General features: G+C 45.1%; 2 protein-coding genes across 7 annotated transcripts in view; both read right to left on the bottom strand.

Moving 5' to 3' along the window:
* Positions 1–154: 154 nt before the first annotated feature.
* Positions 155–5,098, bottom strand: fxyd5 (FXYD domain containing ion transport regulator 5). 6 transcript variants are annotated; one of them, XM_076160775.1, is made up of 11 exons: positions 4,930–5,074; positions 3,830–3,967; positions 3,566–3,611; positions 2,832–2,930; positions 2,573–2,680; positions 2,429–2,476; positions 1,827–1,877; positions 1,432–1,461; positions 1,271–1,345; positions 1,133–1,178; positions 155–707 (listed from the first exon to the last, which is right to left on the bottom strand). In XM_076160775.1, exons 3-11 carry the CDS (start codon positions 3,609–3,611, stop codon positions 683–685), a joined length of 528 nt encoding a protein of 175 aa, XP_076016890.1. In that variant the 5' UTR covers positions 3,830–3,967; positions 4,930–5,074; the 3' UTR covers positions 155–682. The 6 variants fall into 6 exon arrangements, with proteins under 6 accessions (XP_076016890.1, XP_076016891.1, XP_076016888.1 ...); XM_076160776.1 differs by lacking the exon at positions 4,930–5,074 and adding an exon at positions 4,756–4,774; XM_076160773.1 differs by lacking the exon at positions 3,830–3,967 and having other exon boundaries at positions 1,120–1,178; positions 4,930–5,098.
* A 3,429-nt stretch (positions 5,099–8,527) lies between these two features.
* Positions 8,528–20,835, bottom strand: part of nphs1 (NPHS1 adhesion molecule, nephrin) — a 30,942-nt gene continuing 18,634 nt past the window's right edge. Inside the window, exons 10-27 of the mRNA XM_076160830.1 lie at positions 20,322–20,463; positions 19,801–19,925; positions 19,525–19,693; positions 19,176–19,305; positions 18,796–18,968; positions 17,918–18,058; positions 17,172–17,312; positions 15,089–15,210; positions 14,296–14,455; positions 13,972–14,128; positions 13,492–13,643; positions 11,882–11,993; positions 11,424–11,801; positions 10,414–10,497; positions 10,023–10,161; positions 9,355–9,433; positions 8,722–8,858; positions 8,528–8,617 (exon numbers count right to left, since the gene is read on the bottom strand). Coding sequence (XP_076016945.1) covers positions 8,528–8,617; positions 8,722–8,858; positions 9,355–9,433; positions 10,023–10,161; positions 10,414–10,497; positions 11,424–11,801; positions 11,882–11,993; positions 13,492–13,643; positions 13,972–14,128; positions 14,296–14,455; positions 15,089–15,210; positions 17,172–17,312; positions 17,918–18,058; positions 18,796–18,968; positions 19,176–19,305; positions 19,525–19,693; positions 19,801–19,925; positions 20,322–20,463 — 2,631 coding nt within the window. The remainder of the gene's footprint in view (positions 8,618–8,721; positions 8,859–9,354; positions 9,434–10,022; positions 10,162–10,413; positions 10,498–11,423; positions 11,802–11,881; positions 11,994–13,491; positions 13,644–13,971; positions 14,129–14,295; positions 14,456–15,088; positions 15,211–17,171; positions 17,313–17,917; positions 18,059–18,795; positions 18,969–19,175; positions 19,306–19,524; positions 19,694–19,800; positions 19,926–20,321; positions 20,464–20,835) is intronic.

Here is a 20,835-nt window from a genome sequence, read left to right as displayed (position 1 = left end):
CGTGTCGACGCGGCGTAGATGCGAGCGTAATGTGCCAGTGGATCTTGTTTAATCGAGGGCTTTATTCACTTACAAGCACAGAGCCACTAACAGGCTTAGACACACCTTACTAAACATCATGTTGTTGAGATTAAAGCGCGTAAAGAGCAGGCGGGGGGGAGGGAGTGACCCAAGTTTATTTTTAGATCCAGATAGAAACTGAGGGTTTTGGAAGACTGTCAGATGTGCAACGTTATGGTGTTATTATTTTTCATAACCTTTAATAATTCCGGTTATATATGAGAAACTCTGCCTGTGGCTGCGTTATCGGTCATGAGATTTTCAATGAAATAATCAAAGGTCATATGGAAGTAGCCGGCTTCATGGCTGGAGGTGTGATTAAAATTTGAATCATGTGTTCATTAGGCATAAATCTAAGATCATTTACTTTACAGGCTCACATTATGGGAATAACATTTAACAAAGATTAAGCGGGTGATAATTCCCCTTACGTCAACATGATTCATGCTTTCCATGTTTATTCGTTTCTCCGTCACTAAGCAGCGTACAGTCACTCAATTCGCACGCGCACTTTGCGTGCACACACACTCTCTGCCAGGTGTCAGTGGAGTGTTTTCTTCTTTCTCCTCATGGATCGTTTCCCATAGCTGTGTACACACACGACTGTACACATGCCCTGCCATTATCCTTTGACCACTTGATACGACCTGCAGAACAAACACACCCAAGATTTAAAGAATCTATGACTTATTAATCATCACGTCAAGCATATCAGAAGGACAAACAGTGCGGTTTGCAGTCGGATCCATTACAGAATTGCCCAACACATTGCTTAATCATAATTTTTTGATTCATTAATCATCAGAAAGATTCTAGTCAGCATTCTGTTAAGCTATTAGACATGTCTGAAGTGACTGATTGTTTGTCATATATTATCAAGGAGCCTATGAAGTGAATTAATTAAAGCGTTAAACTGCAGTTTGCAGTGAGCACAGCTGTAATTCAGGAGTCATGTGACCATGTTCCCTCAAACAGGCACAATTACTTAAGCCAAACATCAACGGCTCTCAACATAGTATTGATAATAGAGACAAACATTACAGTGGCTTACTTACTTACTTACTCTACTTACTTTGATGACCTCTTGAGGCACTTTGGCAGCCGCCAAGCTCTGCCACCTGCAAGGCAGAGAGACAGACGGTACTTTTACAATCTTTTTTATATACTGTTTGAACTATATGACTAAATGGCTTTCAGTTTTCCTACTTACAGCCAATGACCATGATCCCCACGAAGAAGAGTAGTGCTGCCACAGACAGCCCAATATGGCGGAGGGTGTTATAATCTGGACATTTGAAACGTAAATCAAACCCGGAACAGTGGACACTAAAGGTATTGATGAGCGAAAAAGAGTCAATCAGAGCTTCTTACCGTAGTTGAAATCTTTATCCCACTTTGGATCTATAAGGAATACAGAGAAAAGGTATTAAATTAACCATTCAAGGCAGGCAGATCAGTGGGGAACAACAGTCAAAAGAGGCCACAACAGATCCACCGCCACAGCTGACGCGCTGTTGACGGCGTATCAAACCGTTTCCTATCACAATCCAGCACAGAATGGGGCCACTCGTATCTCGCACGAGTCACAATGGAGACGCTAATCTTAGGAAGGAGAGGAGGTGAGCTTTTATTCAGTGGGTCCTCTGTGGGTTTGGTTTGGGACGGAGGGAATTGTGATCCTGTCAAGTCTGCCATGAGATAACAAAGAGAGCTGCAGTGCCTGTGGCATTTCAGGCAACTATGAAGTAAGAAAATGTTTCAGTTACCCCAGGCGATGGGTTGATTGGTCCTTTTCCTGCCGGATGGGGTGGATGTCACTGTGGATGTTAAAAACAATATAAAAACATGAGTTCTTCTACTTTATTTGATTTCTGGCTCTCATTTCCCTTTATATTTAACTTTTACAATATCTTGTAATTTTCATAATGCAATAGCACAATTCCATATATATTCGGACTCGGACGTATTGACGCTTATCTGTGCCGTGAGGACTTTTCTCTCATTAAATTCCAGGTATGTTTAACTCCTTTTTTAATTGAATTCCTGAATATTTCAATGGCACAACTCTCAGAGGAAATTTAGTCAAACACTTTTTCGAAAACACACCGGCACACTCTCTCTCTCTCTCTCTCTTTCCCTTCCCCCTCTCTCTCTCTTTCTCTTCTCTGTATGTCTCAACAGGAAGATGATCTTTCACATTTTCTAATTACCTGATAATTAGTTTTAAAGCTTTACTACATCCTCTCTGTGAACGCTTAAGTTGTGCAGCCGGCGTGATACGGGCACGTTCATGTGCCTCCTTACACCGGGCCAACTCAATGGCTCCACCAGCTGTCTGAACATGCCAGTGTGAGCAAAGCCTGTGTACCTGGAGTAGACGTCCGCTTCGTTTGTGGTGTTGACGCATTCCTGGTAGCTGGTGAGACGGAAACATCAAAATATTGACTCTGAACTCACGGTGGAAATTCATCTAGACCGTGAAGGTGACAGTGTGAAGTAGACGCTGTGGTACCTGGTTTGATACTGGTGCTGATGGTCACTGGGCTGCTGGTACTGTTGTTCTGCTGGGGTTTTGGGACAGAATTGACCTCTCTGGTGGCTCTGCTTTCCACTTGTCTCGCTGATTAGACAGACAGACAGACAGACAGACAGACAGACAGATAGATAGATAGATAGATAGATAGATGAGACAGGATAAGATAAGATAAGCTAGACAATCATGCAAAGCTACAGTGAAGACATCAAATGGCCTAGAGGCTCTTGAAGCATACCAGTGGGAGTGGGAACAGAGGGGAATGTTGTGTTGTGCGCCATTACGTTGGTCACATGCATGGGTTGAGCCGTGGGCGTGAGACTCTGAGCCTTGGACACTGTAAGGGAAAGGACACATGCAGTGAGCGCCAAAAAGACGGATGAAGGGTCTTGATGAAGCCTAAGTATAGTTCACAAGGAAGCACGTAGAGCCGTGTTGTTTATCCCTGTGAGTTTCCCTAGACAATACCACCAAGTGATATATTCTTGGCACAGGTCGGGACCGGAGAGTGCATCTGACCGTGCAGGGGAGGAGAGAGAGAGGAGAGAGAGAGGAGAGAGAGAGCTGCATTTGCATTGAGTGTGTGTGTGTGTGTGTGTGCGGGGCAGTGCGGCACAGTTACAAAGAGCCCTGAACAGAGCGGGATTGTTGAGCGAGGAATACGGGGACAGTGAAGCCGTTCTTCTCTCCCTCACTCAGCACCTTCCAATTAATGCCGAAACACTACAAACCGCCCACTTTCTCCCACTAAAACTGCAATTCCTGCTAGTTTAATGAACCCATATAAGCAAGAAAGCTCCACCAGGGGGACGATGATTTATAGATGATTTATTAATTAAAGAAGCCTCACAGTGGAACTATAATGTGGAGGAATAGAAATGTGTGGCTTCCGAAGTAGTTGCTCGTGCCTTAATCATGAGCACATAATCGTGAATTCATATTTGCGAGCTTAAAGTCATTTCTTCCACTCACCTTTTAACATGACAAACACGAAGAAAGTCACCGACACCAAATTCATCTGCAAGAAACACAACATTATGAGAGAAAGAGGCCAAACAATGAAGTCAAACAGACGGTATCTATCTGCTATTTGCTTTTGCGAGGCTCTAACAGCGTCGTCGTTGCTGTTACACGGAAATCAAGTGTGCGATATGGAAATGAGCCATGCGAAAGTATGAGAAAGAAACCACTTTCCTCAGTAGTACACAGAAAGACACAGGTTACTTATAAAACTACCTTTTTAGCAAACTCAGCGTCTTTATCATAGATGCACAGTGGCAGGAGTAGTTAAATGAGCCGCTCAGCTGAATTCCGTATTCTGTCGCACACGTGTCGGCCCCTTAAACATTGTTCCTCTGCTCTGGGTTACTGTGGCTGTGAGTCAAACAGACAAGGAAATTACGTCATTGAGGTTAGAGCTTTACGGCTACTTCCTCTCGCAGCGCACACAGGCACGATCACCCACGCTCTCTCTGCAGCACCATGCCGCGACACACTCTCACTCGCAATGTCAAACAATGTATCACACTCGCCGCCATTGCTTTTCTCATTTTTCAATAAAATGGTGATTGAGGCTCCCATATCATGTACGTATAGAATCCTCCCACTCGCGCCCCCCGGTTTGAACTTTGTGCAACTTGTGATCGAACTTCATCACATTTTTGAGTTGGAGACAGTTGCCAATTAAAAAAAGCGTTCATACGAGGATGTGTCAAAACAAACTCTTTATAATTACGCAAGTGTTGTAACTATGAGCAGCACCAGAGCGAGGGGCGCATACGTTTTCCTCCCCCACACATTTCCATTAGCATGCAGCAGAATACAAAACAAAACACGTCCAGCGTTGCGTGGATTTTAAGCGTTACAGATGACAGAGCTGAGCTTCATGCATACACCACAGGGGCCTGGTTTGAACCCCGCACACACACACACATACACACACATACACCCTCGAGCTGAAGCGAGTCTGGATCTTTGACCTATCCCGGTGGCAGCTCGTACTCCGGGGGCTTGGAACATTGTGACAGGTGAGTGTCTGTGGCCATCATGAGCTCTGACAGCTCAGATTAGCAAGTAGTGCCAATCTTCATTTCACTCCGGAGCATATGTCATGACGAGTCCCGTTTCCCCTGGGCGGTACAGACGTCTTTGCCTTCCCTTACCATGAACCCGTCTGCCTGTTTGTCTCATCCGGCGCTCTCACTCGCTCTCTCCGTCCGTTTGTCTGTCACCCTCCATCAACCTCTGCTCAGCTGCTGTCAGCGATCACCCCCCCCCCCCCCCCCACCCCCCTCCCCCAGCCTTCAACATTTAGTCAACCGGGCCGTTCTGCTTACCTTAGTCTCCATCCTGTGAGGTGCCTGAGTCCTGATGTCCATACACAGCTTCATCATCCGCAACGCTCTCCCCGGCTTCCCCCTACCAAGGGTTTATGGGAAACTGTTAACCAACCGCACCCATGTGCTCACCAGCACTACTTCCTCAACCCACATTCTGAGCTCTCTCAGTCTCTCAGTCTCTCGCTCACCCACTCTTCCTCGTGACATGGCCTCCGTCCTTGTTGTTCTTCAGATTCCAGTCTCTCTCTCTTCACTCAGGCTCTCTGTTCTCCGCTGCCCCGTCACCCTGTTTCTGCATTTTCTCCATTTGCTTTAAACTTGTGTTTGCCATTGTTTTCATGCCTTTCTTTGTCTACTTCAGTCTCTCACCGTGTTCGAATGAGCACTTCTCTCATCTGTGTCAAGGCTGCACTCAACATATTAGCCATGAATGGCCCAGCACTAAGCGGAGGTTGATGAGACATGTAAACAAACATTAATTCACACATTCATACTTCACAAAAAATGTAAATGAAAGGTCTCCTGGAGCACAGTGATTCATTGATGATGCGCTGAAGGGTCAGCCAACTGTGGTCCACATTCAGTACCTACTGGCTCTTTAAACGTCTAAAGACAATAGTCAAGGACCCTTTTGAAAATTCTCAAGAGGTTCCTTTAAAACCACGTCGTATAGTATATTTGTAAGTTCTGTAAATGTGAATCATTCCAGTACAGTTCCCCTAAGAAAGGTTTAATTAGCAAAGCTTGTTAGATTCTTATGGGAAGAGATATGAATGTGTGCAGGCTTTAAAAGCTATTTTACAAACTTTAATGTCTTTTTCCGGTCATACCTTTCATACATGTATGCAGCTTATAGAAATAGGGGTTTGCTGTGGAGTAAATACAGTAAACAGAGGGATTTGTCATTCAAGCAAACGACTGTAAGAAGTGAGCAGACCTCTAAATGCAGATATATTGCAGATATATTTGAAAGATATACATGTTTAAAAACACAGTGCATGGAAATACAAAACAGATCAAATACATGCTTTCTACTTTCCTCTCCTCTCTTTCCTCACTAAAATTTATGTGAGAACTCTAAGGGAAGAGATCACATACTGGAATGGAATTTAAAAAATACAAATGTAATATAATATGGACTTTAAGGGAACAATGTTTGAATGATTTCCTTCTTTTTCATTAACATCGCCTGGGCCGTTCTCTATGGGAATGTCACCACTCGTCTGTGCTTTGATTTGATTTGATTTCGTTGTATCTTTGTCTTTCCGAGTGGCCTGGAACGGCACACACAATCGGCAAACACCCATGTTTAAGACAATTACAGGACCTTTTCTTTTCAAGGTTTCCCTGTAATATTCTTCCACTGTTCTCTCATTTATATTGGAAGACAAATTACACTCGCATTCCTAACAACAGGCGAGCACAGAGTCAAACAGAGTCATAATTACACTCCGTATATTCATGTTCTAATTGTTATAAAAACCCAGGGTTGTTTTTGATTTAATGACTATTTGAATCAATGAGAAAAAAAAAGTCAAAACAATGAGAGCAGTGACGGTGAAGCAAAACCCCACTGGTATCACATTCTTCTTTAGTAATATTTATTCAATCTCGCTGCAGTTTGAAAAACCTTGGGTGGAGGAAAGAGATATACGTGAAAGTGATTCTACAGCTGAGCTAATTAAAGTCTTTTATTTGTTTCTCTTTTGACTTAATTGTGCACTAGTACAGGCGGCGTTCCAGCTCCCTTGAGATCTTTCCTCCGAACAAAACATATCAAAATGAAAACAAATGAAGTAAAATGGAAGTTGACGTGCGGCATTGAGCTGTCAAACCTTCAGTTTAGCACATTACTGTTCCTCCCTGAGCAGAAACGATGCATCAGGAACAGGCTTTGGTATGAACACAGTAGTCAGCTTGACAGGAACTTAAACAATTGTTCAGTAATGAGGCAAACATGTCTTGACAGCTCATGATGGAGAATAGCAGGCATAATTGAGAGAAAGCACTTCTGTGAAACACTGAGATTTATCCTCAAGGAGCCAGGCCCAACATGGAGACATATTTGATTTAATTTGTACAAATCTATACGCAGTAATCAGCCAGCTGTGTTTCACTGGCTATCTCTCACGACGGCAAATATTGATTATTGCAGTACAATAACATACACAAGGAAACCCGAGGGGATTTCCTCCATATGAGCGGTGAAGATTAGACAATGTCTTCCTCCGTGTGTGTGTGTCTGTGTGTCACTGTCTGTGTCGCACTCACGAGGTCTAAGTGATGATTGGCCATCGGCCTAGAAGGAGGAAGCAGAAACAGATTGCGTGCAGTGTCGGCCTCGAAGCCTCAGTGACACTGTGAGGAAGTTGCATTTTGTGATCTCTACACTGTAAATACGCAGAAACACGCACACAAACAGGATTACCTGATTAGATGTAGAGACAAGGTGTTGTGTGTGTGTTGTGCATGTTCTCTGGGTGGCAGCACTGAGGTTTCCATTGTTGTGCAAAGAAAACCTGTGCGTTGAGGAAAGTATAATGGAAAACTTAAATATGCTTAAACGTGCCAAAAAACTTCTTTCCGCTCGCTTGAAGTGGCTTTTGTGTCGAGGTGATTGAGGTGTAATCTGCTAAACTGGAAATGGGTACTTTGCAGTTAATGGCTTCGAGGGACAAGGACAGAAATCAACAGAACGAAGACAAAGACCAACAGTGCCAAGTCAGAAGTTGCAAACGGAAAACACTCAAGCAATGCTTCACGGTGAGAACAATGTGAGTTGTGCAGCATGGGAACAGCAGGAAGTGGAATGTAAATGTGGCTCATATGTCCATCATCAGTACATTTAAATCAGTCAGATTCATAGAAGGATTTTGCCTTTGAACTATAATTTCAGCAGTGGCAGAGGATGAGAGCAGATTTACTGGAGAAGCTACGGCTCAGCTCGAACTCCAGCATCTTCCCTACGTCGCTCTGCACACTCTCACACACACACACACACACACACACACACACACGCACACACGCAGAATGGGTCAAAATGACACGGTCGACATTGGCTGTGCAGTGCAGAACGACTCCTACTCTTCTCTCCAGTTCTGACTGATTAATGTCCATCTGCGCGGAAGGGGGGTGGGAGACTGTGGGTACTGACCATGACTGCGCCGCGAGGAAGAGGAGGAAGCGAAGGAGCAAAGTTGAGATTGAGACTAAGAGTGTGAAATGAGGTGAAATTGAGCCAGTGACAGGTTGGCTGGGTGAGTTAAGAGAGCTGGAGTGGTGAAGAGTCTTTTTTTCTTTTCATTTTATCTTCTGCTCAGCCTATTCAGCCTGTAATTCCTCTCGGGTACATTCAGACCTTTGTTGGAAATGTTACCGAATGAAAAGATATTAAAATGGAATAATGTGCAGCTATTATTAAAGCTAAAATGAGGAGAAGGCGATGAGTTATTAAAACTTGAAAGCGCTCGGCCCATTTCATTACTGGCAGGTGCATTCAAATATCATTCAGATAGAATAAAATAAATAACATCCTACAGCAATGTATATCTCCATACTCCTGTGTCTCCTGTCGAGTCTTATCTAGTTAAAGTTCCTACACCAACTCGCCTCGAAGCTCAAATGGCAGGTCGTAATCCCTCTGCGGTCTCCAGGCATCTGTGACCTCCTTCGCCTGTCCGCTCCCCTGCTGGCAGACAGTTTGCATTTCAGTCACTGCTTCACAAACACACACGTGGGACGTGATCGACCGCCGTAGGGTTCGTGTTTTGTTTATGGCCGCAGGCTGACCTGAGGGTGGGCAGGTGACCTCCAGTCGCCCGTTCCATCAGACGTTCTGTGGTCAAACAAGGACGGAGGGGAAGGGAGAGAGTAACCCCGCACATCCTGGTACAGACCCCAGTCCCTCACATCCTCATACGCAGGGTCTAGAGGGAGTTGGGACAATTCTTAGATGTACAAGCAAACACATGCACGCACGCACGCACCCATTCACACACACACACACACACAAAATCTGGATAAAAGCGCCTTATAAACAATCCTCTTAATCAAAATTGGACCTTGGTAGTGAATTTTGAGGAATTTCACTTCCTCTTGAAACTTCAAATGGTGGAACAACCATTTAAGTGGGCCTTAAACAAAAAATATAAAATGAAAGAGCATGAGGTATCTCAGTTTCATTGTGGCATAGTCAAAGTGTCCTGAGGGGGGCGCTACAACTGTTAGTTATATAGTTCACACAGCATGTCCACTGAAAAGCCTTGAAACCTTTTGTGAAATAAGGTAAATACTAATTATAGCGCCCATATGTAAGTGCTATTATACAGAAAGTGGTGGGGATGCGTGTGTGTGTGTGTGTGTGTGTGTGTGTGTGTGTGTTCACTGTTGCCTTGGTGATTGTGTGACATGTTTGAGCCTCACCCGGCCTTTGGGCTTCCTCAGGGAGCGAGTGGAGAGGAGGCAGGTAGTCGCCTGTGGGGTAATAGTAATGGCGACTCACCTGAAACGAGCAAAACAGAGGCAGGAGATAAAATCAAAACAAACCCGGCAGAACAATATTTCCGTGTGCTCTGCATCGCTCGTGCATAGGGCCGGCGCTGAATGCTTAGAAGTGTCTATTGTTTCAAATCAAGTGCAGATAAAGCCGGCGTCCGTGGGGAACAGAGGCTTCATTAGACTCCATCCTGATAGGAGCGTGCCTGCTCGCTCTCATTCTGTTTCAGCTCATTCAACTGTTTTCTTGAAGGTTCAAATCCTCATCGGCCCTTTTAAAGTACAAAATGATAATTTCTCCCGGATCGATATGCCTTTTGAATGCTAATTGTGAGTTATTGATCTTCGTTCCATCTCGGGGAAGAGCAAAAGGTTTCATTACTTTCTCTGTCCATTTTTCTTGTTGTGCCTAAATTCTCCACATCCTCCTCCGGCACGTCCCTTCACCCCCTGCCTAACCTCTTTCTTACCCTCGTCTGTTTACTTAACCTTTCCTGAGCCCATGCATATTTTTCCTCCGTTGCCCTTTTCCCTCTCTCATCTCCCGCTCTGTGCTCACTCTCTCTCTCTCTCTCTCTCTCTCTCTCTCTCTGCACTCTTACCCCAGCGTAACTCTCATAGACGTTGCTGTCAGAGTCAGATCCCGAGTCGATGATGAGGGTGCGCTGGGCTGCCGTGTTGATCTTTTCTCTGCTTTCGTACTTATTGGAGGTGCTCACAGTCAACTGGCTGGACCTGCACAGGGAAATCAGGTTCCTACCATCACATCGGTACTTATTATTTCCTGCAATGCAGCCTCGTTCAGTAATGCTGTAAGGTCTCAATGAAAAAGTGCAGACATGTCAGTGCATATCACTCCTGTAAATGGATACTGACAGAATTCTGCTCAAGCCTTTTGCTGGTTTAGCCAGTGGATCAGAGCTCAGACATCTTAGAGTGGATTGGATGTTTGCCTCTTTATTAGTGCCAATGCGGAGCTTTACTTACCCTTCAACTTCTTTCTTCTTTCCATCCAGCACGCTGCCTTCGCTACCTCCTACAGACGGAAAAAAGAGGAGGAAAGAGGCTGTGCTTTAAGGAAATTAAAGCACAAAGAGAGGGGCATCGTCTCATAAGCACTGAAACTGATCAGAGTCACTGAGGCCAGAAAGTCTGCGTAAAAGGAAAAAAAAGTGAAAAATGTATGTAAAGACCTCAGGCAGAGGAAGAATGAAAAATAAAAGAGAGGCTGGAAAGCTGGCAACCCGGCTGAAGGATGAAAAGACAAAGATGGAATGAGAGACGGAGGAAGGGCATGAGAAAATGAGAAAAATATGGATGAAAAGCAGGAGAGACAGCTGTGAGGGATGGATGTGCGCGGGGCTGGGAAGTAGGAGGGAGAGCGAGAAGGAGAAGAGACAGGATAGACAGATAAAGAGAGGGACACGGAGAAACAGAGCAGGAGCTGACAGCATCCTGGTCTAGAGCGATCTCGTCAGAGCTCTGCTGACGTATCGGGATGGTTTATAATGCCGGGAAAGTGGAGAAAACACCTGAATAGACAAGATTGTTACCTCTCTGGCCCCGCCTCTTTTTCCACCTCAATCCAAGGAAGCAGCCCAGTGAATTTAACGCCAGCAGCGCTCCGAGCACCACAGGGAGCGCCACCGCCATGTAGGCCCCCAGTCCAGTGGGGCCTAATTCACAAAACATTACAAAACAGCTTAATGAATACCAATGGAAGTGCAGACGGGGGGGGATGATGGAAATTCAGGATGATAAAAACTGACTGAGACGGACCCGAGCGCTTTCTCAATTGTCTTTATTGATTAAAGACAAGCAGAGGGAGGGAAAAGAAGTAGGGGTGGGCGCCATGACAACTCGCACAGAGCAAACATTAACAGCCTTGGAGGTGCATACATTAACATGATTTAGCCAAATGAAGCTGGCTGCTGTGCAAACAGCAATTTCCAACTGCCCTTAAGAGCTTTTTCAGCGAGTTGTGATAAAATACTTACTCTGCGAGCGCGAGCCGTCGTCTGTGGGCTCTTCCTCTGGCTCTGGTCTCTCTGCGAGGACCAAAGGAAGAAAGGACATTAAAAAGAACCTGCTGATATGATACCTTGATATGAATGTATGCAGTTTGTGTTGAATATGAGGGTTTATCACTGCGGCATCGTGTCACTGTCGATTCGGGGGTTACTCCAAACTGACCCTTGGTGGTGATGGTCAGTACTGCATTGTTGTCTGCATAGCCACTCTCTCCCATTGCATTGAGGGCATTGACAGAGAGGTTGTAGGTGGTGCGGGGGGAGAGGCCGCTGACGGTGAAGAAAGTTGCTCTGGGAGGGAAGACGTCCACGTAGAGGAAACTGTCTGACCGCTCCCAACGGTATCTGTCAATCAAAGGGCATCTCCAGCAAAGCTACTTAAATGACCAAAAGGGAACATTCTTAACCCGACATCCTTCCCTGACCTGATGCGAAACCGTTGCTGCAAACCACCGTTAAAGCCGGGGATCCAGTCCAGAGTGACCGAGTCGTGGCCAACGCTGACTTGGCGAAAGGATGAAGGCGGATCTGGGTGATCTGGGAATGAGGAGGGGAGAGGAAATTGATGACATTCAGCTGTTTGAGAAGCTCCGTGTGCTCAGAATGAAGACGGTGGATTGAAGCAATGATCCACTGCCTTTCATCAGGCTGTGAAACACTAATAAAGTTCGAAAGTGGGTTAGATTTAGTAAAGTAAATTGCTAATGAAGTATAATAAAAACAGAAAACACAATGAATTAAGAGAGGCAGAAGAAATTAGAATTCTTACTATGATAAATCGAGCCATGCAGGTTAGAACTTGTCAGTGATCTTTCCTGAATTACGATATAAAGAACATTTCACAGAAGATCTCTAATAGAACATCTTTCTCACAGCAGCAGCTCTGCATTTTTAATTTACAGTGCTGCTCTGCTTATCTGCTTCTTTTTATGTCAAGCTTTTGTTGCATGAGTCATCAGGAAATATGAGCAGCGCCGGATGTCCGCTGAACAAAGCAGACGATTTGTCCGATTTATCCAAATGAAGTCACTCAGCGAAGGATGAAGCCTCTTGATTGTTATCAAACTGTGAGCAAAGATCAAAGGAGGCTAACCCGGCATTTAGTGCGGCACAAGGCGCCGCTTCAGTCAGGCCAGCGGCGAGGAAGCGGATTATTTTGAATCTGGAGCATGAGAGGAAGAAGTGAAGGGTGGAAGAAGGGGAGACGAGGAAAAAGAAGGAGGAAAGATAGTGGAGAGGCAACATAAGAGGGGGCGCTCTGCTCCTCTCTGGCCTGCAGGCTGCAGCCCAGTTTGCAGAGTAAATAATTCTCACTATCAGCTCTACTGCTAAGATTCCAGGGCTAAGAGGTCAGCCTTATTTGGATCTCTGCTCCCTCAAATCTGAAAAGCACCGTGTCTGACGTGAAAAACCTCCCTCTCTTCCCTGCAGGCGCTGAAACGATAAGCGGGCATATAAAATGTATTATCGCTGTGTCAGATTAATTATGAATATCCTCACTGATAAAAAAAATGACTGGGGAGAAAACAGGGTTAATACTGGATCGTATTTTATCCTTTTTAATGGTAAACATGAAATGTGTCCAGTGACGGCTGTGGGCCTTTTCTGAGAGCAGGATAGCGGTGGTGTTGGAGCACTGATGCTCATGTAGCTTCAAGGCAAGAACGTCAAAGCATGCCAGGAGAAGAGAACATCGCTGCAGCATTATCAGCAAGAGAGGTAAAGAACTGCTATAGGCTATAGACAAACGTATTAAAATATTGCTGGAAAAGGCTGATAAACCATAAACACGGCAACATAGGCACATAGGCACATAGTTTGAGATGCTGCCAGAACGTATTGTTCTCCACTAGAACACAATGTGGGCCGTGCATACTGTGTGACCTCACCCTTAAACCTTTTCATCTGAAATTCATTTTTATGTTGTAGATGGAGCTCCAGTCAAGCAGGCAGGCACCCACCCACTCACACACACATACACACACACACACACACACACACACACAGGAGGGAAACAACACATGCACATACATACTTGTGCTGACGAGCTGGATGTCCAGGTTGTCTTCTCCGAGTGTGTTTCGAGCAGTGCAGCTGAAGATAGCGTAGTCCAGCGCCGCGCTTACATTCACCACTCGCACCGTGCTGGCGTGAAAGAAGCCCTCGCTTACTGTCCGTTCCTCATATCTACAACACACCGGCGCGCACGCACACACACACACACACAGAAACAGAGAGGGAAGGAGATAAATCGTGAGCTGGCAGGCAGCAGGGATCGTGGTGTCCTGCAGATTACACTAAATCACCTAATTTCACACATCAAAGAGGCATTAAATATGCAGTGGAAAACAAAGTGTAAATTGCACTGAATCTCGATTTAACAGTGAAATGACAAGAAACCTACCATATACCTTATAATAAACTTAATGACGTTACAAACTGTAGTGCCAAGATCAACAGGAGATCATTCGAAGTAAATATATCTAAATGGAATAGTAGACGTTTACTTCCCGACCTGGGATTTGCAAAGTCCATGGGCAGACCATGTTTTGTCCAGGAGAAGTCGACACGAGGAATTCCCTCTGCCTGACACACCACTTCAGCTGTGCTGGTGCCGTCGCCTCTACTTGCCACCTTGCTCCACTGTACTCCCTTCTGAAGCTCAGGTTTGACTGCACAGGGCAGGATGGACGTGGGTTTACTCATGCAGAAGACACATGCAAACGTGTACAACTGTATTTCCAAACATGTACCAAAATATGTACTGTATGTGCTCTGACAAATAGCTCCCCATATATGCATTTCCATGTACCATCGAGAAGAAATGATGTGAACTCACAGCGCACTATAAGCTGCACGTCACCGCTGGCAGGGGGAGCTTTACCATTATCGGCTGTGCACTGGTAACGTCCAGCATGAGCACGACTCACATCACGGATGGTCAGGAGGCCCGATTCGTCTTCCTGTTTCTCCTCTCCCATCTCTACCTCCCCTTCTCCCTGTGGAAGACAGAGTGAGGGGGGATAAGAGGCAGACAGCAGCTATCCTTCAATACACTCTCCCCTCCTCCTGGGTGAGAGCTGCAGTGGGGTGGGCGGTGGGGGAGTGAGCGATGCATTGCACAGAGACCAAGACAGGTAGACAGTCGGGGCGAATTGTGCAGGAAACCATCAGGGCTCGAGTAAAGGATGGAAAGGGCGTCGGGGAATGAGCTCTGGGGACAGAGAAAGATAATGCCAAGGGTTGGAGAGCCACAGGGAAAGAGTAAAGGGAGGGGGGGGCGGTTTGCAGGTTGAAAGCAGGACACGCAGTACTGCTCGGGGGTCGGAGAGACCGGAGAAAGCATCACCAGATTCAGAGACCACGCCACATTGACAAATGTGCCCTTTAGTCACGCAGCAGTAATGAAAGCTATTTTTCTGGATTTGGGCTGAGGGTGGAACAGGGAGAGGTTGGCTGGAAGGATAGTTAAAGCCAGTGAAATATGGTGCATCTAGGCATTAAGAGAGGCCAGTGATAAACGGTACGAACTGGTAAAACAATGTAAGGAGAGAAATGTAAAATGAATGAAATCTAGGGTTTTTTGGGGCATGTGTGTTTCATTTGTTTTTTTCTGTGTATGTTGCTCTCACCAGCCATTTCCAGGAGAACATGTCAGATATAATGGGGTTGGCATCTGCCACACATATCAGGTCTGCTGTTTCCCCAAGGTTCACATACACAGGGTCTTTCTCTGCCTTGACACTGGGCGCATCTGAGAAAAACAAAACAGGACAAGGCTGAGGCAGGGTCAAATGTTAACATGACTGTTAACATTGCCAGCCCATTATGCAGATACGCTACATTGCTATAATTATAAACTGTTTTTGAACCTGTTCATAACCCTGCCCTAATTGGCCTCTGCATTTCAAATACAGCACCATTAACATCTGTATATGCTGGAGCATTACTGTAGCATTAACAACCAACAGCAGAACAGGTCACATGAGCCAGAATGCCCTCCAGTGACAGCATAAGCCCATTACCACAAAAGCAAAATAACTGGAAGACTTCTCCCTTGATTCCTCTCTACGTCCCCTGCATCTATCCATGAATTCATCTCTCGCTCCCTCTTCATCTCCTGTCTGCACGGCTCCTCTGCTCATCTTTATTTGCCTCTACCTCACAGGTTTTACAACACTTCCCCTGGGCTCCATGCACCCACAACAACAAGGCCATTAGTGCCTACTTGTCTAAACCTATGTTCACACTCACAAAGCAGTGGTGGAAAACACTTGAGACACAGACCTGTGGGTTGATGGGATCCACCCGTGTTAGACTGATAACTGGGACCGACACCGTTAAGCGGGTTACACTGCCACCCATAAAAGCTATTACAATCCTCCATACATTATGAATATCTACAACTGTCAAGCACAGTCAGATCAAGACTGCAGTATCCATTAGGCTTGTACAGCTGGCTTTGGCGAAGCAGTCAGACCTACATTTTCAACACTTCCATTATTAAATCATTACCATCGGGGCACAGGGTCTGGAGCTGGAGGCTGGCCCGGGGCAGCGGTGCAGGTGGAGCGGCTTGCATGGGTGTTTAATAAATGGAGTGAAATGAATGTTTGCTGGGTAGCGTCGCTCTGTGTTCTTGTCTTTAGGACAGAAGTCAAACAGTCGCAAACAAAGTAAGCAGCAAGCTCACCTGTCAATGTAAATCAGTTGTGCGTGGGTTGGATTATTATGCAAACAAACCTGCATATTATCATATACGGGTGGCTATGATTATTTTTTATTTTCTATATGCGTCTTCTATTTGATATCAGCTCTGCATGAGACAAAGCTTCCAGAAGAGATGAATATTTTAACATGAGATATATTAGATATTAATGTCGTAGGATCTAGATCAAGATAATATTCCAGGTTGCAGATATGCAAAATTATACTTATACTAACAGATTTCATTATTTTCTTGAGCCAAAGTTTTAATTAAGTGTTGTAAGTAAGATAGTATTTGTCATTATGTGTAGATCACTGCAGTTCTATGTATTGAAGGACAAGAGACTCTTATAGAAGATACCGCTTGGATTCGTAACATTTTACTGGTCACATTTGCAGAACTTGTTGTTTTTGGTATATTATAAAATGTAATTGGTTGTCCTCCAGGGTCGATTCTTAGTCCGTTTGTGTTCTCACTATTCTTGCTTCCTCTTGGTCCCAGTGGTGATGATATGCAGCTGTATGTCTGAACACCAGCTTTGATAACCTTATTGCTCATCACACTGAATAAACCTTATGCTAATTGTTTCTGCATTTCTTGAAGGCAAACAAAGCTGTTTAAGAAGAGAAATCAATTGTTGACACAAACCTCTGAAGACCTTCTCAACAACAGAAAAATGCATATTTACATTAATATGCAGTTAAACCATCTTGCCTCGACTAGTGTAACACCGAGCTTGAGCTTCCTCAGCCGAGGTCAACCTCAGAATGCAGCTGTGCAAATTATTAATGGCACCAACACATATGAGCATTCTACACCTGCCTTTTGTCTAAAAGTGATGCAAACAAGATTCTTAACTCCTTATGTACCAGTGCACTCTTTACAACTTGACACATTATCCTGCCCCTTTTCATTTTAAAATGGGTTTTGAGCAGGATATAAAAAAACGCTTCACAATCTTCATCACTTGTCTGTGTGTGTGTGTGTGTGTGTGTGTGGTTCCTTACACTGGACGTCCAGCGTGATGGAGGTGTGGTCAACACCCTCTTCATTGGTGCACTCCACAGTGTACACCCCCGCATCTTTCCTTGTCACATTTTCGATCTCCAATGAGGAATGCTCTGACCAATGGTGGCGCGGATCCCTCTCTTTACAGAAACATTGACACACACACACACACACACACATGCATGCATGCGCACGCACACACACACACACCAGTACTAAATTAAGTATTCATTACATGCTCATCAACCACATGTCCTCTGGCCACAGGTCTCTAAGTGACATCTAATCCTGCATTATTGATTGGCCTGGCTGGATTCCCACTTCAGCCCAACAATAGGCTGTGTGCAAGATATCTTCTGTACCACAGGATTCAAAATGTAATAGGTGGGTGTCCTCATTTAAGATACAGTCATTTTTGTTGGATATGGATATTAAGCTAACAGAGTTAATAGAGAGACAGAGATGGAGAGAGAGAAAGAGAGAGAGCGAGAGTGCAGTGGGGTCCTGATGACACAGACCTGGAGGAGAAGCCAGGTTTAGAATGGTTGTGTTGTATTCAGGGAGACAGCAATCCTCATTTAGACTGCATACATTAGAGCCATAATGAGAATCACATTTGGCAGGGTCCCATGCTGGCTAACCTGCCATGTTTTATTCAGACCCTGAATGGCAGAGCTGAGTGCTTAGATGCTGGCTCAGCTCAACTAGGACCCAGTTATAGAGCCATCACACAGCCTCGGATCACCTTTGACCAGCTTCTCTCTGCGGTGCAGCCAAGTGCAGGAAACCTCCTCTGGATTACCCGAGACCAACAATGGGATGGTTGCCATGTCATCCTCCGCCACCTGGACGTGCTTTGGCTGATCTGGACTGAACTCTGGTGGGACTGACACAGGTGCAGTTAGCAAATATAGCTAGATTGGATTTAAACTACAACATATACACACACACCCACACACACACACACACACAGAAGGAGAGAGACACACAGTCTTCAAGCACAGAGAGCACGACAACGAGCGGCACAAGAGAACAAGACACGTAAAAAACAAAACATGTTCAACATAAAAGCAGAGAGAGAGGCAGTAATGAGAGTCAAACCAGTAGAAAGTCGACATCCCACCAATAAATCCAGATCTAACCAACGACACAAACCCAGGCGGCGGGGGAGCAAGGCAACGAGGGAGCGAGAGGGACAGGCATTAAAACAACGAGTGACAGTACTGTTGTCCAACAGCAGCTCCACACAAACACACAGTGACATCCCTTCATGCTCATACACAGCACCGAGCTTTGAAGCAGTGTCTGCCTGCTGCCTGTGAAATGGCATCAAAGACAAACATGGCCATGCTGCAAAGCAAATGCACAATTAGGACACAGTGCCACGGAGCTCAACAGACCCACAAATCACAACAAAGGTTTCCAGTAAACAAAACACACACACACACACATATTGTACACCCACATTTATGCACAATTGTACACTAGCATAGCAGTGTATCGCTGCACCATTACAGCTGATCATTATGCATCATTAAGATTTATGCAAATCAGATGTCTAAGTCACCCACCAATGAAGAAAGTAAGTAGCAAACAAAACAGACAGTTCCACATGATACTCACAGAGCACATTGAGTTTGAAGTACGTGTTAGCCCCTTCAGCGAGCAGAGGGCTGTAGGCCTGGCAAACTACACGCTGGTTGTGATGCTGGGAAATCAGATTCAGGGACAGAGAACTGCGGACTGAAACGCCACCATACTCTGCCATCTTGGCCGACTGTTCCACTCCTGTAAGCCTATGACACAAATCCCATCCAGCAAATCCAATAAATAGGGGAGTTAAAGGTCACCTAACAATCATGCCACATTTAACAAGATAAAGATCAGTGACCCAGGCTAATTATACAACTAACAATCCATAACTTTGCTCCTGTCATGTGCCATCAGACCCCTGTGCTACGACTCTTTCCACCCACAGCCACAGAGTCAAATCTAGGCCAAACCTGAGTGGGCCCAAGCTCCAGGAGATATTGGCCTTGGGGTTACTGCTGCCAGTCAGGCACTCCAGATTAAGCGTCTGGCCTCGCCGCAACTCCTTCTGCTTGGTTATGATCTTCATGTTCACTGCCGGAACTGGGGAAAGGTGAAGTAAACAAGAAAACTTTACTGAACACAGCGTTGACTCCCTGACGGTATCAGTTCAGGAGCATAAAATGTTGTTGCTGAAAATCTATGCAAAATAGTTTATATCACAGTCCACATTGCTGCTTATTTCCCATTTTGAACTTTCCCTCGGCTGAGTTAAGGACTGGAATATTCAGTAAGTCAGGCTTGTGCTCTGGTGTGACTCACAATGGACCTTAAGTGCGGTCTGGGCAGAAATTATCTTCTTTGCCTCGTTTCTGGCATCACAGCGATAGGTAGCCATGTTGTCGCTGGGTGTCAGGACCAGGACTAGTTCTCTAGTCACGCCCTTATCAAAGGAGGTCTGCCTCAGCGCTCCTGGAACTACCACTCCATTCTAAAATAGGAATGGAAGGCGGTTTAAAAAAAACAAAACAAAGACAATGAAGGAATCGCCTCCACGCGTGCTAGCGAATAAATAAAACATGCACACGCGCATAAAACCTTGAACCAGGTGAGAGTCCCGGTGGGATTTCCTCCACTGGAGAAGCAGACGAGGCGGACTGTGGTCCCTGAACGAAGAGGAATGTCTTGAGGCGGAACATCCAGCCAGACCTTCTGAGGGGGATCTGTGATGCACAGGAGCATTCATTCATTTGAGGAGATGCTGATAGAAATGTTGTTTTTTGCTCATGATGTTAACAGACATCTTCACAGGTCCATCAAAGATTAACAATCAATACTAGACTCTGCAGGGATTAGCAGTCTGATCTTCTCATTTTGAAAATAGAAATGCTTTAAAATATTCCTTTTAACACGAACAAGGCTGAATTATTTGTTCATTTCATGTTCAGGATCATACTGTATTCTTTTGTAGATAAGGTGTTTTATTATAGTAGAGCCATCACCATGAAGGGAAGCTTGATACCAATAACATTGAATAAAATCACTCTCCATTCTGAACTCGTCATGGTGGTTATGTCTTTTAGAATACAACCGTTTCTAGAAACTTTCAGCTCCCTTACAGAATACACTGAGAGTGGTGGTCTGGGTCTTGGAGAAGCGTGTGCCCCCGTTGAAAGCCTCACAGGTGAGTGGCAGCCCATTCTCCTCCCGTGAGACCCGGTGGGTCATGTTGGACATGGTTGTCATCCCACCATGGTCTCCCTGCACACACGAAACACACATGATAATTCAGTGTGAGGAAAACAAGCCCTGGTCTCTGGCTTCCTCAGTCTTAGAGGAGATTTAAAGAATCCACAGAGGAAAACAATCCACCTTGTATTGTCCCGGAGAATACAGATGGCAAATTAGCTGCCGTAATAATTGATGTTGTGCATGGTGTATGATAAATAAGCATATTTACCTGACTCTTCCTCTCTGCATGCTGTTATAAATTGAACAAAGAGCCATTTTGCACCTGTTTGATAGTGGTCATGCCTATGCAGCACATCTGCTTGTTAAAGCCATTATTGTGGTAATTATTGTAAAAGCCGCAGTCAGAAAACCTAACAAAGAGACTGGACAGGGGCTTCAGTC

This window comes from Genypterus blacodes, unplaced genomic scaffold (assembly GCF_046128005.1).
Source record: "Genypterus blacodes isolate CSIRO-AG114 ecotype Tasmania unplaced genomic scaffold, CSIRO-AGI_Gbla_v1 ptg000107l_1, whole genome shotgun sequence".
NCBI classification, from domain to species: domain Eukaryota; kingdom Metazoa; phylum Chordata; class Actinopteri; order Ophidiiformes; family Ophidiidae; genus Genypterus; species Genypterus blacodes.
The sequence above is the reverse complement of the archived record's forward strand: the minus strand, read 5'-3'. Positions and strand labels throughout refer to the sequence as shown.